The 23,016-nt window shown below is 55.1% G+C and overlaps 1 protein-coding gene across 2 annotated transcripts in view; it reads left to right on the forward strand.

The window, feature by feature from the left end:
* MAPKAPK3 (MAPK activated protein kinase 3) overlaps nt 1-23,016 on the forward strand; it is a 38,037-nt gene that overhangs the window by 10,789 nt on the left and 4,232 nt on the right. The window contains exons 3-7 of one of the 2 annotated variants that reach the window (XM_033865043.2): nt 63-339; nt 18,677-18,816; nt 19,986-20,050; nt 20,512-20,591; nt 22,358-22,481. In XM_033865043.2, the coding sequence (XP_033720934.2) occupies nt 63-339; nt 18,677-18,816; nt 19,986-20,050; nt 20,512-20,591; nt 22,358-22,481 (686 nt within the window). Of the gene's footprint in view, nt 1-62; nt 340-18,676; nt 18,817-19,985; nt 20,051-20,511; nt 20,592-22,357; nt 22,482-23,016 lie in introns of those variants that run through there. The other variant, XM_073811156.1, reaches the window with a different exon arrangement.

Genomic DNA, 23,016 nt, shown 5'->3' on the forward strand with positions numbered 1-23,016 from the left:
CCTCCAAGGCTGGGGTGTACTGAAGAAGTATGAACGGAACTCACTCTGCCTCTCTTTCCCAGGTGGCCCTGGACGCGCCAGGCTGGGGCCTCCTCTGAGCGCCCCGCGGGGGCCATGGATGTCGAGACAGCAGAGGAGCAGGGGGGCCCTGCGCCCCCACCAGGTGTACCCTGCGAACCTTGCTCAGCCGGCACTCCCGCCCTTGTGGGGCGGCGGGAGCCCAAGAAGTACGCAGTGACCGATGACTACCAGTTGTCCAAGCAGGTGCTGGGCTTGGGTGTGAACGGCAAGGTGCTGGAGTGCTTCCACCGGCGCACCGGGCAGAAGTGTGCCCTGAAGGTCAGTGACCCCTCACTGCCGCGTGGGTGACCCGGAGGGCCCAACAGCAAAGACCTGTGGGTACAGGATATGACCAGGGCCCCTGTTAAGCTTCTTATGCTCAGAATTTCATCTTCTTACTCCTCTGTAAGGTTGGACTCCCGGTTCTCTCTGCTTTACAGATGGGGAAACAGGCTTAGCCTTGCTAAACTCCGAGTGTCCCAGGGAGCAAGGGGTCAAGGGGTGGAGTCAGTGTGGGTAGAGCCTGCTGTACCCGGAAGCAGGGAAGGAGGGGCTTCTGGCTCTGGGTTTCAGGCTGGGCCTATGAGTTTGGGCCCAAGGGGGACCCTCACTCAGCTTGGCTGCCCCTTCAATGAGAAACTCTTCTGACTGGAATAGGTCTGTGTTTCTTTCTGCCTGAGGCTGTGTTCTCATGAAAGCTTGGGGTGGGGCTACATTCTCTTGGGTCCCCTGCCTGCCTAGGCTGGAGTGGGAGCCTCCCGGGGCTTGCTGGTGGGCAAGGCTGACGCCCACTGCACCTGTGGGCAGGAAGCTGCTGACGGGCTCCAGATGAGTCACTAGACCCATGTTGAGAGGGGGCGGCCCTGCTCCAGCTCTGACCCACCCTGTTTCCTGGGCAGAGGGCAGCCAGCCATCTAGCCACGTCATACCATAGGCTCCCTATAGGCCTGGTTAAGACCTCACTGATACATGTGGAGCCCAGGGAGTCCTGGAGGTGGCTGATCTAGCCATGTAGTTCTGGCTTAGGTCATATAGTTCTGGGCCCAGGACCCTGGCCCGTACCTAGAAGCTCTTGAATTTGTCATCACTGAGAACTTTACTTAATTGCAGCCTGTAACACTGGTCACCTGGATAGGTAGAGTATGGCAAGGAGAGTGGCTCCTGGAGGTTAGAATACAGCTAAGGATCTCCTCATTTTACAGACATTGTAATTATGAGCCCAAGCACAGAGTCCTGCAGATGTAGCTCTAATCTTTGGCCTGCATTTGCCAGCTCCATGACCTTGGACTAGGTCTTGGACTCTTGAAATCAGGTTTCTCTGCTCCAGGGTTGATGAGAGTTGAAGTGAGCTTGGAATGAGATGATGCATATAGAGTAATTGGTACAGGGCCTGGTGCAGGCCTGGAGAGGCTACAGGAGTTATTTAGGGCACAGAGTCTGCAAGTATCTGAGCAGGGGACCTGGGCCCAGCTCCCTGTGTCTTTCCCAGTGGCCCTAGGACTGATAGAGGGGGTCATCTCCCCAGGGTGGTCTTGGAGGGGATCATGAGGATGGGTCTGGAAGATGCTTAGGGCAGGGCTGGTGAGGCTGGGTCTCAGGCACAGCTTCTTTGCTTGTGAACCCAGCAGTGGAGTGGGGTTGGGAGGCCCTTTTGGAGCCCCGGGCAGGGGATTCTCTGAGTCCTTCAAGGGAAAGGAGGCTCTTCTGAGGGGAGATGGGGCTAAAGAAGTGAGAAGTGAGAGTCTTCATTCTCTCCCTCAGCACCATCTTAGCCCTTTCACTCCTGCTAGGGTCATGGTACAGTCTGGGTGGGCAAGGGGACGACAGAGGCCTCTTCTTAATACCAAGGTTTTGGCCTTGTGAGCCAGGGCTGAGCTCTGGCCACCCGCTGTGTTACTCTAGATGCTGTGAGTGAGGCAGGGGTGGAGTGAGAGGCTGGAGTTCATGGGCCCAGGCAGAACTGGCTTTAAGCAGGCCTGGGCCTAGGCCTTTCCCCGTAGGTGCTGTGTCTGACAAGTGACTTGGGGGGACTTCTGTCTGCAACAACTTCCAAAGCACCTCCTCTTGAATCTAGGGCCTCAGTGCTCTCTGTTCTGGACTAGGAATTGGGCAGGCCTAGAACAGATGCCCCTACTGTACCCCTTTAGGCTTCATGGGTGAGCGTGGCTAGGGCTATTGGCTTGGGACCTTCAGGACCTGGTGCTAGGTTAGCCCTCAAGGGGGACATGGATTAGATGTGCCCCCACCCAGCACTTTCCTGTTCTTGCCAACCGCCCCCCCCCCCCCCACCCCGCCTCCAGTGACCAACTCCCCACCCAGCTAGGTAGGGCCTCACCATCTTCCAGGATGGGATGAGCACAACCTCTAGCACGTTGTACCTATACTGTGAGTGATGGCTCTAGCCTTGACAAGGTAGGTGGCACCTTTATGCTTATAGCCTCTGCCCTCTGCCCAGGAGGGCCAGGGCCAGGAGATCTCAGCACATGGCCTGGCTTGGGCCCCAGGAGCTCAGCCCGTCCATGAATGGGTCTCAGCCCTCTCTCTGCCTCTGCCTAGCCCTGTGCCTTTCTGCTTCCCTGTACCTACATCCTAGGTTACCAGGCTGGCCCGTCTTTGTCTTGTGGTCTGGATCTGTCCAGGTGTCGTGGCCTCTCCCATATCCGTCCTCTTGGCCCTGTTGCTTAGGGTGGTAGATGGTGCTTAGCATAAAGCCTGGAACACAGCAGGCACTCATAAAACAGGAAGAGCTGTGGTCGATGGCCCTGTAGCTGTTGCTATTCTTTGGAGGCCCTAGAGAAGCAGGCTTCTCCTTCCTAGGGGGCTGGGCCACTTCCCCTTTCCCTCAGCCCCTGACTGCTGGCTTGGTCCATCTTGGCCTCACTCATACTCAGGAACTCTCTCCCAAGGCCAGCTTCTGCCACCAGTGCTGTCATTCCACTCTCCATTCGACCCTTAGCACTTCTGCTATCCCTTTGGCAGGAACTAGAGGTCTGCCTGCCAAGTATCTGGGGCAGGGGACTGCCTCCTACTGACCTCTTGCTTGTGACCCCTTTCAGGCCTAACTGGTTAATTGACACCCCTTATTTTCACTCCTAACTGGACAAAGCCACCCCATCACATTAGACACCCAGCCTCTCAAACCTTATCCCATATATGAAAGTCAGGACCTGGAGTTAGTGGTCAGAAGTCACGTGGCTTGATTGGGATGGCGGATTATAGCAGAGGCCTGAATCCCCTCCTCTCCTGACTTCCTGCCAAGCCGCCTTGTCGTCCTCGGCCTCCTGGCAGGCAGAAGTGACAGTGGTACTTAGATAAATAAAAACAAAGCCTTGAGGAGACTGAGGGGGTCTGCAGTGGGAGTCTTTCCTAGCCCTGCTCTCTGGGCTCTGGGTCCACTGAAAAGTGTTGGAGGCCCCTGGGGCTTCCAGTGCCCTCATCTTCCTGTCTTTGTCAAAGAGTAGAGTGGTAGGGTGCTGGATCCACATGCCCAGGAGATCCCTGCATTGCTCCATGGGTGGGGCTGGCCTGTTGGAGCTGGTGCTGTGGAGCTGGATTTGAGGCTGGGTGGGACTTCCAGGCAGGCCAGGTACTTTCTCATTTGGAGCTGCTACCCCTTCACCTACCGTCTCCAGACCGGTCAGATCAGCCTCTGCAGGACCTCTTGTTTACTGAGTCAACAAATCAGGAAGCATGTGGAGGGCTGGTGGCCTTGTACAACAGAGTCCCCAGTAGTGGTTTTACTGTACCCAAGCATCTCTTCAGGCTGCCCCTCTCCTGAAAGGAAAGAATCTGAGGAATTCAAGCAGTACGACACTCAAGTGGAGCCTTCTGAATTGCCAGGAGTGGGCAACTTGCTTTTTAAATGAGGATCCTAAGGAGAGCATCAAACTCTATAAAATGCAGATAGTGAGATTTTGGGGCAGAGGGGGATTGTTTGGATATGCTTCACATCCTGCCCACAGCTTTAGAAGCTGTGCTCGTAGCCTACTGTCAGGATCCCCTTTGTTGGGACTTCCAGAGTCTTCTTCCCACCCCCACTCCCCAGGAACTGATGCCATCTCTCCAGCTTCAGGCCTTGGTGGTATGGAGTCTAATATTCTTGTGAATGGCCAATAGTTTTGCAGAGCGTTCTGTCTGGCAGGCCCTGTCCCAGTGTACAATACATGTTATCTTCCCTAACTCTTTTCATTCCCACTTTATGGATGAAGACACTGATATTCAGAGAGGTAAACGACTTGCCCAAGGTGTATAGCTGGTGAGTGGCAGGGCTGGGACGTGAATCCAGGCAGTTTGATGCCAGAGTCTTAGCACCTAAGTCACCTCATGCCTCGTGCAAGTCTACGGGGACATGGGAGGGTCTCTGAGGCTTGGCTCCTGGAAAGATGGTAGCAACGTCCTCCGTGACTCCACTGGGCCCCACGTGATACTGCTGGTGTTTGTCTGTATCTGCCCAGCTCTCCTCACTATACAGGACTCTATGCCTGTAAGTGGACAGGTGGTAGTCCCGCAAGGCCAGTGCACCCGGACCATGATGGCTGTGGGACTGCCTCAGAAAGGGTATATGGTTCATCTCAAGCCTTGTGAGTCTCAGACAAGCCCAGCCCAGCGAAGTCCAGGGTGCCACAGGGAGGAAGTCAGGTTGGTGAGTGGGCGAGAGGAAACTGTCAGGACTGGGCCAGCCAGGGGAGGTTTCCTGGAAGAGATTGCCAGCTTTAATGCAGGCCTCTGGTCTGAGAAGGATGTGGATGACAGAGGAGGGCACTGGGTGTATTGTGACAGCACGCCTGGTTTGCACAGTTCAGCACTTGTTGTGGAGTACCACTTCCCAACTCCCAGTCTTGTGTCCTGGTAGGATGTGGCTAATCTCAGCAGGGCTGGTGTCCAGGCCCTGACAAACTCTGGGGAGCCGTGGAGAGACCAAAGGGCCCTGTGGAAAAAGAGGCATTTACGTAGGGTTTAAAGGATGGGGGAAAGTGGTCAGCGGTGACTCTCCCTCTCCACAACTGAGATTTGCCCACAACTGAGATTCATACCTCATCCCACCAGAGGCCTCTGTCTGTCTTTGGTGCCCTCCATCACTAGGTGGGCAAAAATCCTCCCTCCTTCTCCCAGAGGTTTCTTTCACAGCATCACTGGGACCCTTGTGGAGTACTATTGCCAGGGGTGCTGTAGGGGCTTCTGGGTCACCTGAGTTGTTGTTCAGTTCAGGGCCTGGTCTCCACGACAATAGAGGTCTGTTCTCTCTCTGCCTGTTCCCCAGGTTTGCACTTGGGGAAGCTGGTTTTCTACTTGGATCCCTCGTCTTCCTCTCCCAGGGCCTCCTTGGGACACCATCATGGGAGGCCCCTGAGAGGGTGCGGCAGGTGGAGCATCTGGCTGTGCAGCCCCCCAGCCTCCTTTGGTCCCAGCCTGGCAACTGGCTGCCACGTGTCCATAGGTGAAGGCCACCAGGCAAGAGCTGGGGACGGTGGTTATACCTAGGCGAGGGCGCCTTCCCCACACATCTGTGCTGTAAAAGTGCACACCAGGCCCTACCTGGATAAGTGGGTCTACTGCTCTCAGGGCAGGGAGACCACAGCTCTAGTGGGCTCCCACAGGCTCCCATGTTTTCCCAGGAGAACTTTTGCTCTGCTGCCCTCCCTCCCACCTGTTCGAGGTCTTGTGTGGCTCCACATGAGAGGCTGCCTGGGGTTGAGAGAGGAGCAGGGCTCTGGGCTTGAAGTCCTTTCTGCTACTTTCTCCCCAAGTAACCTTGGAAAAAGGCAGTTCCGGAATTTTTTGCAAAACCATCGTCTTTGTGGTGCCGTTGAACGCAGGGTTTGAATATGTGGTGGGAAGCAGGATTCAGTCTTGGTAGCTAACTATCCCCAGGTTCCTGCTGTGAGACAGCTGGGGCCTGCAGGCACTGTGAGAGGGCAGAGCTCTCCTTTGGGGGGGCCTGGGTGCATTTTTTGGTGGCACATTATTGGCCTTCATGAGGACTCACTTGGGCTCACCCTGCACCTGGGGAAGCCAGCTCTTCGCAGGGTTTGAAAGAATGGTGTGAAAGAACCCCCCCCCCCCCCCCCCCCCCCCGCCCCCCAGCCCTTTTGGAACTAAGTAGATTAGGACCAGTGTAATTGTGATTAAAATTCTGCTCTGTGGGAACCGTGCGGGTGTGTTTAGGGCTGGAGTACCAGGCGGCAGCCGGCTGTTTGTGGGAACAGGGAGCCTCAGGAGGCCTTTTCAGCGCTGGACAGACCAGAGACACTGAGAAAATTGATTTTGGGTTTATTTGCGGGTTTGGGATTAGGGTTGCCCTTTTCTTTAGACTACGGCTTTGTCCTTGCTACTTTCTCTTTGTGTTGCTCTCCCTTTTCGGTCTTCTTTGCCTCCTTGTCCCTCTCCTTTCTTCTTTCCCATCTCTGTTTCTCCTGCTGTCACTCAGTCCCTCCCCTCTCGGGCCCTGCCACTCTGTCTTGTGGGTTTCGGGCAGGCAGAGGACAGATGGGGGATGGTCAGGTGCTCGGGACTCATCCTAGTCACCCTGAAAGTCTGCCCCACCTCCTAGGGACAGGGTGGGGGTAGGACAGGAAGGAGGAGCACGGCCGCGCCCATGCCGCTCACAGTGTTTCCTCCTGCTCCTAGCCTCGACCAGCTGCTGGCTGCCTTTGCCGCCAGAGCAGTGGAGTCAGGAGCATGTGGGCCAAGTCTGTAACCTGAGGCATCCCCCTGTGGAGTGTGGGAGGTCAGCCTTGGCTGTGGCCTCTGCCTGTGGGTCTCCTTTTACGGCTCAATGGTCTGAGCCTTTTGCTTGGGACAATGGTGCAAGACCAGGAGCACTGTGACTCCCAAGGATTCCTGGGCTGAGGTGGGGGAGAGAAGGGGCTGGAGCCAGCTGAAGGAGCCTGCAGAGGGGCTAGGAGGGCTTGAGATGCAAGGTGCAGCCTGTGCAACTGTGTGCTGCCCCGCACTAGCTGGGAGAAGCACCCCAGAGCAGCTGGCTCTTTAGCCTGCACCCTGCACCTGCCCTCACCCCCACCTCAGCAAAACTCACAGTCTGTTTTCAGGAGCATGAAGGATCAGAGCCTTGACCTGCCACATTCATCGCCACATTCCTAAGGGTTCAGCCTCTGAGGACTCATAGCTTGTTCCCTAGCTGTTTCCCCAACATAAACAAGCCCCCTTCTCAGGATGTGTCGGAGGGACTGGCCAGTGCTCTCCATGCCCTCTGGCAGGCAGCAGCATAGTGGGTGGGGATGGGGATAAGAGCACCCACTTATCCCTTGAATGCTAAACACAAACACAGCAGACTCTAAGAATGGGTTGTGATCACCCCCATGTCATGGAAGCAGAGACTGAGATTCATAAAGGCGAAGTAACCCTGGAACCCTGGCCTGTCTGGCAGCCAGACGGTGCCTCTCAGCCATCCTTCCCTGTGTGCCAGGCTCAGTGGGCATCAGGAGCTGGGCCCCTCTCCCAGGCCAGTCTGCCCCTCTGTAAGTTGAGGGGCTGGGTGCTCTGTTTGACAAGGGCCACCCCTTCTGGCTGTGAAGACCCTTTGGGTGGGCAGCGACTGTGGGCAGTGCCAAGCAAGCAGGCAGGTGGTGGGGCCCCCCTTGCCCGCTGCTGGGGCCGCTCTTGCAAGAGGACAGGCAGCGCGGAGGCTGACTAGAGGGTGCCCCGAGATGCCTCTCCTGAGCCAGCTAGCAATGGTATTGCCAGGGGAACCTGGTCATCTGTGGTGACACCACCAGCAGGGTATGTGTTCTGCTAGGGACAGGAGCTCAGGGGGTTATGACTCAGGTTTGAAGACCCCTCTGCACTGCGCTCTATGGCTGGGTCAATCCTTGAGTCAGCCGAGCCTGTACCAGGGTGTGTCCTTACCCTAGAAAGGCCTGAGAGAGTGAGGGTGAGTCACTGCAGTCCATTCCCATGGCCGGAGTGTCCCTCAGTGCTGGCTGGCTGCCACCCTGGTCTCCCAGAGGGTGGGGCCTTCCTCCCTCTTCCACTTCCCCTTCCTCACAGCTATGGCTCCAGAGACAAGGAGACTTTCCCAGGAGCCAGCTGGGTGTCAGAGGCCTGGGAGCCTTCTAGCTGAACAGGAGCAGGAGAGAGAAAGGGACCAGGGGCCAAGGTCTGCCAGAAGCTTGGGCAGCCAGTTTCCCTGCCTCCCCTGGGAGGAGCCTGAGTAGGGCGATGGCTGCCGGTGCTCACCCAGGCCTGTGTGGGGAGCTGCGGGGACATGGATGAAGCCAAGGGAAGCGGGAGAGATGCAGAGCAGATATGATATTGGCTTTGGGAAGAGCAGGTCTGGGGGGTGGAGTCAGAAGGTTCCCAAGGGTCTCTGCACCATGTCTCTGGGGGTGGTGCGGTCCATCCTCCCACCCCCCCCCCCCCACTTCTTATTCCTTTGTCATCTTTGTAACGTCTCCTCCAGGGGAAAGAGACCAGCTGTCATTCTTCTGAGAGCTAGAGTGGGTCCCCTCTCCAGAGCTGACCACAGGCATGGCAAGATGGGTGCCTCAGCAGGGGTCGCCTGGGCATGGCCTCACTCGCCCTGGTCGCTGCCTGTCCTCTGTTACCCTGCGCGGGCTATGCGGGCATCACTGCAGCACAGCTGGCCGGTTGGGGGCACAGACTCTGTGGCCAAGGTGGGGTCTCCTCATGAGGAGGGACCATTGAAGAGACATTTTTGAGATTAGAATAAAACACTTATGTTTGCTAAAAATTGTCCAGTCTTATGAGGAAGATGTCTTCTTTTTATACTGTCACAGAAGAAATAGAACCAGGGTAACATTTCACCAATTATGTAGCTGATTTTGACAGAAAAATTCTTTTTTCCTCTAAGAAGTTAGATGATAATAGAAGCTAGACCCTCTGAGTATGCAAGGGGCTCGCAAGGCACCTGTGTGGCCTCTCCTCAGCCCCCTGTGGGAAGGCTGTGGGTAGGATGCTGGGATCTGGCACCTGCCTGGGGCAGAGGGAGTTCTGATCCTGCCACTTACACACTGTAACCTCCGGGAGGGGGAGAAGGTTGTAGCTCTTTCTGGGCCTCTTTCCCTGCCTGTAAAGCAGGTGCCCATAGTCTCAGACATGCCTGCCCCCCTCCCTTCGTTGCCATGGGTGAGGAGAGTGCATATCCATTTCACAGATGAGGAACTGGGGCTCAGGGAGATATTAGGGGACAGGTCCAAGGTCACCACACACTTTGCAGAAGGGGACATTGCCCAAAAGGATGCATGGAGGAGTTGAGGATGTAAAGGTGTTTGCCACCTGGGAGAGTGGGGATGTGCCCTCTCCTCCAGTCTGCCAAAGCTGAGGGCTGGGTTAGTTCCCTGGCTTAGGTCCCTAGCTCTCAGCCTTGCTCCCCATGCCCCAGGGTCCCTCCCCCGAGATTAGCCATGATCTTCCCACCCTGGAGGGTCTGCCCCTCCTCATTGAGCCTTTCATAGCAGCAGTATCCATAGAGTTTTGATTCTTGGTCTACCTCTCAGGATCTGAGACCATTTCTGTGACCTGCTGGATTGGAGGGAGTCTGCCTCCCTGGGTCCCAGAGGCTGCACCTGAATTTCCCCAAATTCTGGAGAATAGGGAGGTGAAGAGTGTGAGACCACCTCAGGGCAAGACCCAGGGGAATCCTGAAGCCAAGCAAACCTCAAAGCCCATTTCCACTCAGTGTGCACTTGGCACTGTGCTAATCTGAGCTCTCTGTGTGTTCTCATTCTGTCCTCGTGGCCACCTGGGAACATGAGTACTGTCACTGTCCCCATTTTCCAGATTGGGCCAGTGAGGCTCAGAGAGGTTGAATGGCCTGCCCAAAGCCGCAGGTGAGTGGAGGATGGAACTGGCCTCTGCATCTGGCATGCAGGTCTGTCTGACCCAGAGCCCTGTGGCCACAGCTGGTCTTTCATAGTGCATGGACCCTGACCTGGGGCACTGGGACCTGGGCCTGCTCCAGCTAGCACTCATGTTCCCACTGGTCCTCTCCTTCCCCGCCTGGGAGCCTAGCTTAACTCCCTCTTTCTGGAAGCATTCTTCCCCTCCCCCACCCCTCCCTATTCCTCCCCAGACCTGGCACTTCTGCCTTTGTTTCCACGTTTTCTGGGACTGGGAGGAAGCAGACAAACTGAGGCCACCAAAATTTGGCAAATTGAAGGAGTTCTTGTGTTCCTGAGATTTGACAATTTCAAAACGCGTGTTGGCTTTCCTGCTGGCAGAGCTTCCTAGAAAGACGTTGGGCCTAGAGCCCCAGCCACTTCCTCCCCTCCCAGGACTCTGGTGGGAGGTGATTAGGGAGGCTCCCAGCCAGTCAGCCACTTCCTCCTGGTCCCCCCACCCCTGCCCCGGCCATCAGGTACCCCACCCTTGGCCTGGAATGGGAGCAGCTGTTTGGGGGCCCTCCTTCTTCCCGGGGCTGGCCTTCCCCATCTTGCCTGCTCTGCCAGGTTCTGGATCTGGAAAGAAAGGAGAAGGGAAGAGAAGGAGCCAGGCACAGTTCCCTAGGGCCTACATCCTCATCAAGCATCCTAATTGGCAGCAACTCATCCATAGACCCCCAAATCCTTGAGTATGGAGTGCCTGTGACAGCATTCCTAGCCGCAGCTCCAGGCCTGACCCCCAGGCAGGGCCAGTAAATGTTTGTAGGGGTCAGGAAGACATCTATAAAATGTGCAGTCCTCCCTGGGCATGAGGGTTGAATCCTGGTGTCCAAAGGACTCCTGGACTCGGAGGTGGCTATGTGTGAACCATGTGACCCAGAGAAGCTATAGAATATCCTTGAGTCTCAGTCTCCTAAGCTGAAAGTGATGGTCAGTAATGCCCTTTTTTTTTTTTTTTTTTTTGCGGTACGTGGGCCTCTTACTGTTGTGGCCTCTCCCGTTGTGGAGCACAGGCTCCGGACGCGCAGGCTCAGCGGCCATGGCTCACGGGCCCAGCCGCTCCGCGGCACGTGGGATCTTCCCGGACCGGGGCACGAACCTGTGTCCCCTGCATTGGCAGGCGGACTCTCAACCACTGCGCTACCAGGGAAGCCCCAGTAATGTCCTTTTTGAAGGGCAAGAGCTAACAGTTGTGTAACATGCCTGGCAGATGGCAGCGGCTCTGTGAATATCCACCACCATTGTAATGACCGCCAAGGGGCAGAGCCTGGTCTAGCCCCAACGCTGTGGGGCCAAGCTCCGCACATGAAAGGAACAAAACAGCCACCTGCATTGCCCTCACTGCCTAGAAGCCAACAGGTCTGGATCCAAGTTTTGACTCTCACTACCAAGCTATGTGACTTTGAGCAAGTCACTTAACCTCTCAGAGTCACAGGCTCCCCACAGGAAAAGGGTGATGCTGGTTCTCCTCAGGATGTGATGAGTACTGAATGAGGCGCTATCTGTGACCAAGCACTGTGGCCAACACAGCACTGGCCACACACCAGGGAGGGACGGTTGTTATGAAGGGTGTGCTAACCCTGTCCTGACTCCATCAGTCCTTAGGCGTTCAGCTGGGGCCTGGGCATTTGGGGTCAGTAGATCATGTGAGCCGACCTCCCTGGAACTTAAGCTGCTGAGGAGGAGAAGTGAACAGACAGGGTGAGACTGAGGACAGGATATGGCCAGAACTTAACGAAGCGAGGTCTGATCTGGCATGGGGCCAACTAATCCATAGCTGCAAAATCAGTTCCGTTAGCTCTCTTAATGAGCTACGAAAGCTGGGGAAATTAGTGCATGAGAGAATAATGGCACATGTCTGAGGCTCTAATTTGAAACCAGGGCTAAAAAGTTAGATTTGACATGACCAGCAACTCTCCAAATAGCACTGGTGCCCTTGTGGGGAGGGAGAGGGTGAAGTCAGTGACGGGGGGGGGGGGGGGGGGGGGGGGGGGGGGGCGGGGGGGGCGGGGGGATGAGTCTGGGTTTATAAGGAAGATACTGAGGCCTTAAACAGGAAACTCCTGCTTCAAACCCTGAACTTGAGGTCAGTCTCTGCCACCCCATCCCGAGGCTATGGCCTCTGCTCTAAGTAGGCAAGGCAGCCAGCAGGGGTCCCACTAGCTGGCCAGGGGCAAGGGTGCAGAGTATTAATAACCACCTGCTGCTAACAGCACAAGGCAGGGTGGTCTCAACAGCTGGCTGTAAAATGAATCCTGCTCTTCCAGCAATGTCTCTCATAAAATTAGAGCTATGTTCCCATGGGAAAATAATCCCAAATAATTACAGAACTGGGAGCCAGAAGGGACCTCAGATATGGCTGAGTTGAAAAACTCTTAACAAGGAGGGAGTTTAGTAAATTCAAAGTGCTTTTTCTCATCTATAACCTCCCTCTGTAGAGAATTGGGGTTCTCCACAGTGAAAAAAATGAGTCGCAAACCTAGATTTTCCCATAATATTCTGTTCAGTTCCACTGCCTGAGTGTTTGGCGCTGAGTGTGTGTAACTGTGGTGTAATCGACGGCCCGGAGATGCAGCTCCTGAGTGTTCCAGCCTGCCCTTGCCTGAGGCTGGGGTGAGACCCGCAGGGTGGGAGAGAAGGTGTTGGGGGACACAGCAGTCCTTCCTGCCTCTCTCCTCTCTAACCTCTGGCATCAAACCAAGCTGGAATCCCAAGAAAGTGGAAATAATGGGACTTTAGTGGCCCACAGAGCAGTGACAGGAAGTGGATCCCTGGCCTCCATGAGGTTCCCTTTGCTGTAGGGTTAATAATGTCTCTTGGGCTGTGGTCTGTCATGAAATCCAGAGTTCATATTTTTTAATTTGCTGCTGCCTCACTGATGGGAGAGATTATAAACCAGCTGTCTTCCCCTGGAAGGAGTGGGTGTTCTGGCACAGGCCACAGCAGTTTGGCCTGGGCTGCAGGTTCATTGGCTGGGAGTGTGGAGGTTGGGATGGAGTAGGAGAGGCTGCTTGTCCAGCCCGGGGCCTTGGGGCCTCGTGTGTGTGTGTGTGTGTGTGTGTGTGTGTGTGTGTGTGTGTGTGTGTGTGTGACAGGTACTGTGAACACTTTTACTTGAAAAGAGCCCATCCTGGGGTGAGCTGGATGTGGACGCTGGCTGTGTGGGTGGGCGTGTGGGCCTGGGAAGAAGGGTGAAGAAGGGTGTTGGGGGCTGGTCCCAAGGCTGTGTCTTACAGAGTCACTGCAGACATCCCAGCTCTGTTTGATGCTCTAGGAAGGCAGACAGAGTACTTTTACAGCTCTGGGCAATGTGAGGTGATGGCTCCTGCAGTGGAGATGGGGCCTCAGTGGGAGAGGAGGTCTGAGCAGAGGGTCTAGGCTTGGTCACCTGCCAAGACAAGGCTGTTACAGGTTGAGTTGTAGCAGCAAGACCCCCAGTCTTTCTCTTTTTTTTTTTTTTTTTTTTTTTTTTGCAGTACGCGGGCCTCTCACTGTTGTGGCCTCTCCCGTCGCGGAGCACAGGCTCCGGACGCACAGGCTCAGCGGCCATGGCTCACGGGCCCAGCCGCTCCGCGGCCTGTGGACCAGGGCATGAACCTGTGTCCCATGCATCGGCAGGTGGACTCTCAACCACTGTGCCACAAGGGAAGCCCAAGACCCCTGGTCTTTCTTGGGCACCTCTCTGTGCCCAGTTCTCTGCTAGGCACTTCAGAGAAATAGAAAATATTGCACAAATAAATGGACAGATGGATGGGCCTTATTCTCTGAAGGGATCAAAATCAACATCACAGAGTCTGTAGACAAAAACATACCATGGCCCACACACTGACACACATTCCCCAGCCCCATACCACATACACCCGTACACACCCATGCACACACCCCTTATGTGCATGTACTCATGTGTACATTTACCCATGTTTCCATGCACCCATACACACACCTACTCACATCCCTGCTCGTGCACACACCCATGCACCTATGCACACATTTATTTCAGAACAAGTTTCCCAAGTCTTGCAAGTAGTAGTTTTGGCCAGTGCCTCTCTGACTTGGGGCCACCCCCTCCTCTCATTTCCCCTCAGGGAGGGGTTGTCTGGATGCTCTCTCAGGAGTCCTGTTCTCCTCCCTGTCCAGCCTTACCTTACTCCATCCTGGTGGCCCCAGGGCAATGACTTCATCCTCCAGAGCCTCTTTTTCCTCACTCTATAAATTGGGGCTGATGGTCCCGCCCTACTTGCCTCACAGGGTGGCACCAGCATTCCCATGAGATAAGGGAAAAGAGTGTTTTGTAAACTGTAAATTGTTTTCCAGACAGTCAAATGATGCTGTTGTTTTCTCAGCTCCCGAACTCAAGAGTTCCTCCACCTACATGTAAACCCTGTGCTTGGGTGGAAAGGGACACAGCATGGAGGTAGGGAGGAGGCCTGGCCAGTTTTGAGGCTCCCATTCCACCTGGAGAGCTGGAGGGGCATGGGCCCCTCTGCCCTCAACCTTTGCTGGGGTCCACTGTCTGGTGGGGTTGGTAGGGGTCTCGGCTGTCTGGCTACGGGCTCTGGGGGTAGGTGAGAGAATTTGGCAAAGGAGAGTGAGGGGAGAAGGGAGAGGTGGAAACCACATAATCAGAGACTGAGGCTACAGCATTGCCATTTGATCAAAGAAATATGGTCTCAAATTCGATGCTTGTGTAACTTCAGTGGGGGCCCACAACTCAAGGAGAGCTGGGAGCCCTCCCTTAGGAGGAAGCCAGGGTTCTGTCTCACAGGCGTATAAGGGAGCCTGCTGGGCACTAGCTGGAGCTATGGAGCTGTCCAGGAGCCATCACAGACCCTCCAGCTTTGGTGGACCCCTGGGGGGCTCAGGGGATGTAGGATGGGAGTGAGGACAGGGTACGGGTGTGTTGCGTTGTCAGAAGGCCACCCCATCTTCTTTTCTTCACAGCTGTGGCTGGGGACCAAGACACCAGGTGACCCCCAGCAGCTTCAGGCATTTGAATATGGGGTCATTGGAGACCAGAGGCTGCTCCATGGGGACAGTGCTGTGAGAGTGGGACTACTGACCCCACTTTGCAAGGAGCCCCTGACCAGGGGTCCTCCCTGTGGTTCCCATCCCTCCCAGTCTAGCCCAAGCCCTGCATCTTAACACAAGGGAAACAGAGACACAGAGAGGCAAAGGACCAGCCCCAGGTCACACTGAGAATAAGAGTAGAACCTGGGGCTCCTGTCTCTTAGCCCTGTGCTCATTCCCATGCCTGGGAAGATGGGGCTCTTGCTGGGGGACACCTTTCGTGAAGGATAGTGAAGCCTCATATACTTGCATGAATGAAGCCAACTTGTAGCAATGGCCTTGTGGGCTGGAGGAGTCAGGATGGGCTCCTTGGAAGAGGAGGTAAAGTTCACCAGAGAGGGTAGGTTAGGTACAGTGGGCAGGAAGTCTGTCCAGGTTGTCATGTCTTTCATTTGTTGAGCCTTCCTGGGTCCTCAATTTAATCTTGTTCTCTCCTCATGATGGGTTGTGAGGGTTTCTTCCCTTTATCCCCACTTTATAGATTTGTTCATGAAATCTACAGATATTATCTGAGTCAGCGCTCTGTGCCTGTACTGGGACCCAGAGGTGACCAGGCAGACTGGCCCTGCCCTTGTGGGTCCACAGTCTGAGGCCAGAGGCAGCACAATGCCAGCCTGACTGGGGAAACAGCTGCATGATCTGGGGCCGGTTATTTCACCTCGCTGTGCCTCAGTTCCTCAGCTAAAGAATGGTGGTAATAAAGTCCCTTCCTCCTAATGTTTATCAAGTGCTCAGAACAGAGCCAGGCATACTGAAAGTGTAACATCTATATGTGTGTGTTTGTTTAAAGAGTTATCAAAGGAACAGGTTAATTGTAGGTCGTGAGCAAGTGATGCACAGGAGGGAGGAAAAAAGGGTGATGATGCGGGAGCTTTCTGGGGAGCTGGCAACATTTTCTGTCTTGATGAGGGTGTGGGTCACAGGGTGTATGCAACTGTCAAAATTCATTGAACTGGACTCTTGAGATCTGTGTATGTAAAGTATACCTCAATAAACAAGCATATATAGAAAGAAAGTAAAATAAAGGATGAGGGGAGAATAAGGACCCTCGAGGTCCTCTTTAGACAGGTTGTCAGGGAGGGCTTCTGAGAGGAGGTGTCTTTGCGGGTACTCCTAGGAGAGGAGAAGACTTTGGCAAGGGGGAAGAAAGATGAGAACACTGAGACTCTAAGAGGTTTGGGGCCGCACTCAAGGTCACCCTGAGAGATCAAGAGAGACAGCCCTGGAGATTTCTTGGCAGCTGGCCCTGGGTGGGCCCAGGTGCAGGACTCTGTAATCTCCCCTTTAGAGAGACCTGGAGGCATTTATTGTGTTTTCTAGGGGCAGTTCTCTCCCCACCCCTGTGCCTGTTCTCAGAGCCTTGGCACTCAGAGAAGGACTATTTTAATCCATGTGGTAAATGGGATCCTAAATATGGACTGAGTAGGGTGGGAGGCATTGAGAGGCTCCAGCTCAGGACAGCTCCACCTGCTTCTCCTCCTCAGCAAAGCACAAGGTGCAGGCTCAGGCCATCCATCGTCCTCCTCCCTTCCCTTTCACACCCCTGTCTCCTTCCAGCCCCATGCCCATCATCCCATCCTTTGTTTGTTCAGGAGCCCAGTGTTTTCTGCCAGACCCCAGCCGGGGACTCCCAGGTAATCCCGACCTGTCTGTACCTTCAAGCTGCTTCCAGCCTGGTGGAGGTACAGAGGCAAAAACCACTGAGGGAGGTGCTGGGAGCACTTTCCAGAGGAGGAGACGTCTGAACTGACACCAGAACCTTCCTCAGAAAAAGGGAGTTAGCCCAGTAGAGGAGATGGAGCAAGAGTGCACCTGGCGTAGGCAGAGAGTGAGGCCTATTTGGGATCAGAACATACATCACTCTGACCAGAATCAAGTGCTCTGGGGCCAGGGTAGCAGGAAATGAGCTGAGAGAGGAAGACGAGCTCTGGATGCCAGGCGAGGAGGTGGCCTTTATACGGAGCACTAGTGGGTGGGGATAGGTAGTGAAGGACCAGAGAGAAAGAGGTAGGGCTGAGGACCCCACCGAAAGCTGTGAGCTTGGGATTTTAGGAGAGAAGAGAGAGGACCCTGATATCGGGGTCGGGTACCAGAAACAGGGCAGAGTGAGGAGAGGGTCCAGGAGCCTGCCTGGGGGCCCTGGCAGGACATGGTCGGGTGGGCTAGGGAGGAGGTGGCAGGAGGCAGGGAGAAGTGTTAGGAGGCCAAGCAGAGAAGGGGTGCAGAGAGGACAGAGCAGGCAGGGAGGATGGTGCATCTTTGGTCCTGTGGCTAAAGCCTGAGGTGCCCGTGGCTTGAGTCACCTCAGGACACAGTGTGGTGGGGGGAGCTGATGTGGTGAGTGGGGGTGACCAAGCCTCTACCCACAGTGCTGTTAAGTAAGAAGCCGGTACATGGGAGCTGTGTGGGCAGAACAGAGGAGGCAAAGGCAGCACGAGCAAGGGATCCATGGTTTCCAGGCTGGGAGCGTCTGCCTGCAGCCGTCTCCATGCACACCCCCATTCTGGACTGGTTAGTGGAGAAGGAACCCCGGAGCTGGTGGAGGGGCTTGCCCAGCTCCTTGCACCCCACACTAGGGTCAAGCTCCAGAGACCAAGGGGCAAGCAGATGCAGGGATTCGTTTCCGCCCCAGTTGATCTTTGCCTAGAGAGCTTGGTCCCAGAGCCTGCCCACACGTGCCCTGGCAGAGGGGAAACCATCCTGCAGAAGAAGAAAGCAAGGCCCAGGGTGGCCCAGGGTCCGGCGCGTACTGAGCAAGATGGAGCTGGTCTGAGCCTATCTTGGGTTCCAGCCCTGGTCTTCAGCCCTGTTCAGCCGGGAAGCAAATGTGAGCAGCCTTACCCGGGGGATGGCTTGTCCCTGCTCTCCCCATTCTGGGCCACCTCACCCTGCAGGCTGACGTCTCCACCCCCTGCACCTCCTCTGAGCATGACCACTTCAGGGTCTTGCTCATTTCCGGTGATTGGCTGTAAGGTTGACAGCCACAGCCCAGGGCTGAGTTAACCTGAACAAGGATCGTGACGCCCACCCACGTGCTGCCTGCCTTGATGTGATGTATCCTGTGGGGATGACTATTATTACTCCATTTTACAGAGTTGTGGGCTGTGGCTTGGAGCTGTGAATGTTAGCTTGAGGTCACAGTGAGTCATTGGAGGAATTTAGCTCCAAGCCCAGACCTCACCCCGCCAGGCAGTCACTTCCCTCGAGCAGGGTCCTCCTTGCTGCCAACCTCTACCTCTGGTCCACAACCCTCATGCCATCTCACTGTAAAAATGAGGCTCTGGCGATGTGTGGCTCCTGGCCTGGGGTCTCACAGGTGATGTGTGATTTGACTACGAAGTCCACTCAATTTCCACCTCAATTGCTGTCCCCAAGAAGGGAGGCAGGGGCTTCTCTGGCCTCTGAGTCCTTCCAAGCTTTCAGCTACTTTCCAGGGCTTCCTGAGCTACCAGCTAAGCTGCTTGAAGCTGACCCTCAATCAAGTCCAGAGTCTCATTGGACCACCAATCAGGAAAACCTGGATGTGAATCCTCATTTTGCCCTTCATAAGCTGGGGGACCTTAGGCAGGTCACAGGCCTCTCTGAGATTACGTGTCCTTGTCTGCAAAGTGAGGGCAGTGGCACTACTGGGTGGCTCCTGGGGAAGTGGATTTTAGGCCTGACAACTTTCTGTGCCTACCTGCCCTCAGCTCCTGTATGACAGCCCCAAGGCCCGGCAGGAGGTGGACCACCACTGGAAAGCCTCAGGCGGCCCCCACATTGTGCGCATCCTGGATGTGTATGAGAACATGCATCACAGCAAACGCTGTCTCCTCATCGTCATGGAATGGTATGCTGGCCCACCCTGCCTCAGTGCCTCATTAGTACCCCTGTGGCCCCCAGGCTCCCGCCATTCTTTAGGGGCTGTCTCTGTTCTTCAGATAGCATCTCCGGGAGGCCCCCCGCCAGCCTCTGAAGGGTCGCGGACCTGCGCAGCTGGCCACAAGGGCCTTCCTGCAAGGGTGGGAAGGAATCCACAGGGGCTCTAATGTGGCCTCCCTGGGTATGATTTCCACTCTGTGAGGATGGGCTGGAAGAGCTGAATGTAGGGGGTGGGGGAGAGATGTGGGGAAGAGTGGGAAGTACACTGTCCCCTCGGCTTTCTCCTTCCCACCTGGATTGGTGCTCCCACGGCCCCACCAGGTGCTGGGTGATCAGGGCCTAGATCCAGGAGCCAGCGGCTTTCTCCACCCTGGGCTTCTTCCACGAGCACTGTGGCTCAACCCTAACCTTCCTCAGACCCTGGGCCCTGTGTCTTGGCCTCCAGCTCCTCCCTGTCTGCCTTTAAAGTTCCCCCTCACCCCTCAGTGTAGCAGCTCTTAAGTCAGATTTGGGGTTCAGATCCTGGCTCTGCCACCCACTAGCTGTGTGACCTTGGGCAACTGCTAACCTCTCTGAATCGCTGTAACTCCCATGTAAAATGTGGAGGGAGATCTTGATATAGCATTCACCCTGTTCATTCTAAGTGCTCTATGTGTATTGCTGAATCAGTCTTCACAACTCTGTGAGGTTGGTGCTATAATCCCTGTTTTACAGAAGAGGAAGGTGAGGCACTGAGAGATGAAGGGACCAGCCCAGGATTACACAGCAGTGCACACAAAGGGTTTGCCCAGGGCGCAGCACACAGTAGGTGCTCAGAAAACAGTGGCCATGATGATGATAACTGACATCTCCTTCCTCACTTGGGGAAACCTGGATGAGGGTGGGGCTGCCAGGCAGGGTCAGTGCCCCTGGGAACACAGGTGCTCCCTGGTTAAGATCCTCCCCTAGTTCTAAGAGTTGAGTTCAACCCACCCAAGCCAACAGCCCACCATTCACCAGACTCTGCAAGGCACAGGGAGGCTGAAGGTGACCGTTCCCCAGGAGAAGAGCAGCAGGGCTGGAGGCCTGAGCCCATGACTTGGGGTGGGGGCAGGTTGATGCCTGATTCTCCACCTCCCTGCCCACTTTCTCTAATAGCATGGAAGGCGGTGAGTTGTTCAGCAGGATTCAGGAGCGTGGCGACCAAGCTTTCACTGAGAGAGGTGTGTACGTGCAGCTGCACTGGGGATTTGGGCTGAGATGGCTCACGCAGAGTTTCTGTGTGATGCTGGGCAAGGCCCTGCTCCTCTCTGTGCCTCAGTTTCCCCAGCTGAATAAGAGAGGGTGGGACAGAGTGTTTATCTCCCAAGGGGTTCTGTGAGTCTGTGACACTTTGCCAGAGATGGGCTCTCCATGGCCTTGGGATGGAGGACTCCACGCCTCTTGGTGCCAACCAACAGTTGAGCTGGGGAGAGGTAGCCCAGGCCCGCTGAAAGAGCCCCAAATGAGATGAGGCCATCCCCAAAGGAAACTAGGGTGACCAGGGTGTGGGTATGGGATGGGGGCCCTGGGTGGGAGGAGTGCACCACCTTGTGCTTTCCCAGGAGGGATGATGGGTGGGGCCCCCTAGGCTGCCTGACCCTTGACTGACATCAGTGACCCTCTCCTCTGTCTCTGTCTGCAGAAGCTGCAGAGATCATGCGGGATATTGGCACCGCTATCCAGTTTCTGCACAGCTGGAACATTGCCCACCGAGATGTCAAGGTGAGGCTCCAGGATCCAGGTTCGGAGACCGGGGAAAAGAATACCATCCACAACCCTCAATGGTCCCAGTATCCACTAGATGGAGGCTACGTTCCTTGGTTGGCATTCAAGGCCTCTTCCCCCTGGCCAAGACTGCTCTTCTCAGCCTTTTCTCCCATGGTTCCAGCATATTCATTCTGCTCTAGCCAGATGGGTCTCCTTGTTTCCTTCAAACACTGTATAATCCCAATAGCCATAAGAATAACTGAATGCCTACTTCAAGCCAGTAGTCCTGATAAGCATCTCGTTTAATCCTCACCCAGCCCTGTGAGATGGGTGCCATTACCCATTTGACAGATGAGGAAACCGAGGCTCAGAGAGAGATTGTCTTGCTCAAGGCTGTGCAGTTGCTGCACTGGGCTTCATGCATTCATTTGTTCATTCAGCAAGGATTTTGTGGTGACAATATGCCAGGCCTCAGGAAGGGGCTGCCTTACAATGTTGGGGCTTCTGTGAAGTAACAGCCATAGTTTCCATAGGTGGAGCCCTCTAATGTCAACATTTTAGGGGAAAGAAGCCATGTGCTGGGCACTGGATGAAGGAGCAGAGGTAATCCCAGTTGCTGGACCTGCTTGCCCTTCCAGTGGATGGGCTTGAGAGATGTTCTCTCCAAACTTCCTATCCAGGGAGGACTGACTCTTACAGGTGATCAAGATCAGATGGATGAAATGCAAACCGAGGCAGCCTTACATACACACATGCACACACTTGCATCTGCCAGCCACCATCAGAGTAGAATCTGCAACTCCTGGGCCCTCAGGCCCACACTTAGAGCATGACACCCCCAGGCTTATTTCCTCCTAAGACTGGGCAGAGGAGACCTGAGGGCCCAGCTGCTGCATCAGGTTCTTCCTCTGGCTGACTACTGCCAACCCATAGAGTTATTCTTTGATTTTGGATACACGGGGAGCCGCAACAGTCTCACCTTTGCTTTATTTTGCAAAATAAACCATTGCTTTATTTTGGCCCTGGCTTCCTTTTTTTCTCCCAAGGGGAGAAGAGCCTTCTGCTGAGAAGATTCCTTTGTATAGATCAAAACTGCTTCCCTGTTTTTAATCCCAGTCCAAGGTTGCATCATCTCAAACAGGACCTGAGAAATAGCTTTCGCTGGCTCCAAACTGGAACTCCATCTAACACCCATCCTTCTACCCCAGCTCTGCCGCTCCTCTCCATGGGCCTAGGTCCTACACATTCATTAAAAACCAGCTTCAGGGCTGCCTCCTCCATGCAGATTCCCCACTGCCTTCATCCCTCAGACTCTCTGTGCTCTGCAACCAGGAAAGATGGCCTCTGTGCAGCTCCTGGGGTCTTAGCTCCCAGAGCAACCTCAGGGGGGCTGTCCTGCAGGCTCATTCTGGGCTGGGTACAGGCTGTGTGCTTGGCAGCACTGGCTCGCTTGCAGCCCACCTTCCCCCGGAACCCTCATTTTGGCATCTCAAGGCAGCATCACCAACTCAAGCTTAGAATTTCCTGCCCCTGGGCTCTCCGTGGCACTCGGTTATCTGCAGCCTTGGTTGAACAACTGCCTCAGTTTCCCCTCTGTGAGATGAGGTGTCACCTCTCAGCCACATTAGTCTCCTCCATATTTGGCCTGTGTTGTTGTTTGCCAAGACCCAGGTCTTTTTAGTGAGATGGACCTGGCTCCTCCTGCATCAATCTGGATGAGGGAAGATTCTGCCCCCACCTGGTGCCTAACTCCAGACTAATGTTTTCTCTTCCTGGCCCAGCCTGAAAACCTGCTCTACACGTCCAAGGAGAAAGATGGGGTACTCAAGCTCACTGACTTTGGCTTTGCCAAGGAGACCACCCAAAATGCCCTGCAGACTCCCTGCTACACTCCCTATTATGTGGGTGAGTCCTTGGGATATGGTTTGTACCTATTTACCACACCCGCCTCACCCTGCTGTGGTAGGGGGCAGCCAGTGGGGTGCAGAAGCCAAAGGGTTAAAGCCCAGTGAGGAGGGAGGGGAGGATTCTGTCTGCGAGGAGGCGGTGACTGGGGGGCCGGAGGTTGCAAAAATATTCTCCCAAACTTCAGCTTCTGCTTTTGAAAATAGATCCAGGAAAATTCTGGCTGTGGCCTGTGAGCTGAATGACATCACAGCGGCTCTAAATATATACGTGATAAAAGGCTGCCATCAGCTTGGGATGGAGCCCAACTGTGGTTGTTTTTCTCTGGTTTTTATCTTCCTGAGAGTCATATTCAGAAAGTGGGCAGGCATTTCCTCCTACATTAGAGGGATGCAGGGTACCAGCCACCTGCCTTGTGGGAGAGGGTCCCTTAGGTGAGGGCATGGATGGGACCCGGGGTTGTACACGTACCCATGCTTCCTGGAAAAGCTCCCTGCTCCTCTGTGAGCGGGCAGCCCCCAGATCTGGAGAAGCC

Source organism: Tursiops truncatus, chromosome 10, assembly GCF_011762595.2.
Source record: "Tursiops truncatus isolate mTurTru1 chromosome 10, mTurTru1.mat.Y, whole genome shotgun sequence".
NCBI lineage: Eukaryota > Metazoa > Chordata > Mammalia > Artiodactyla > Delphinidae > Tursiops > Tursiops truncatus.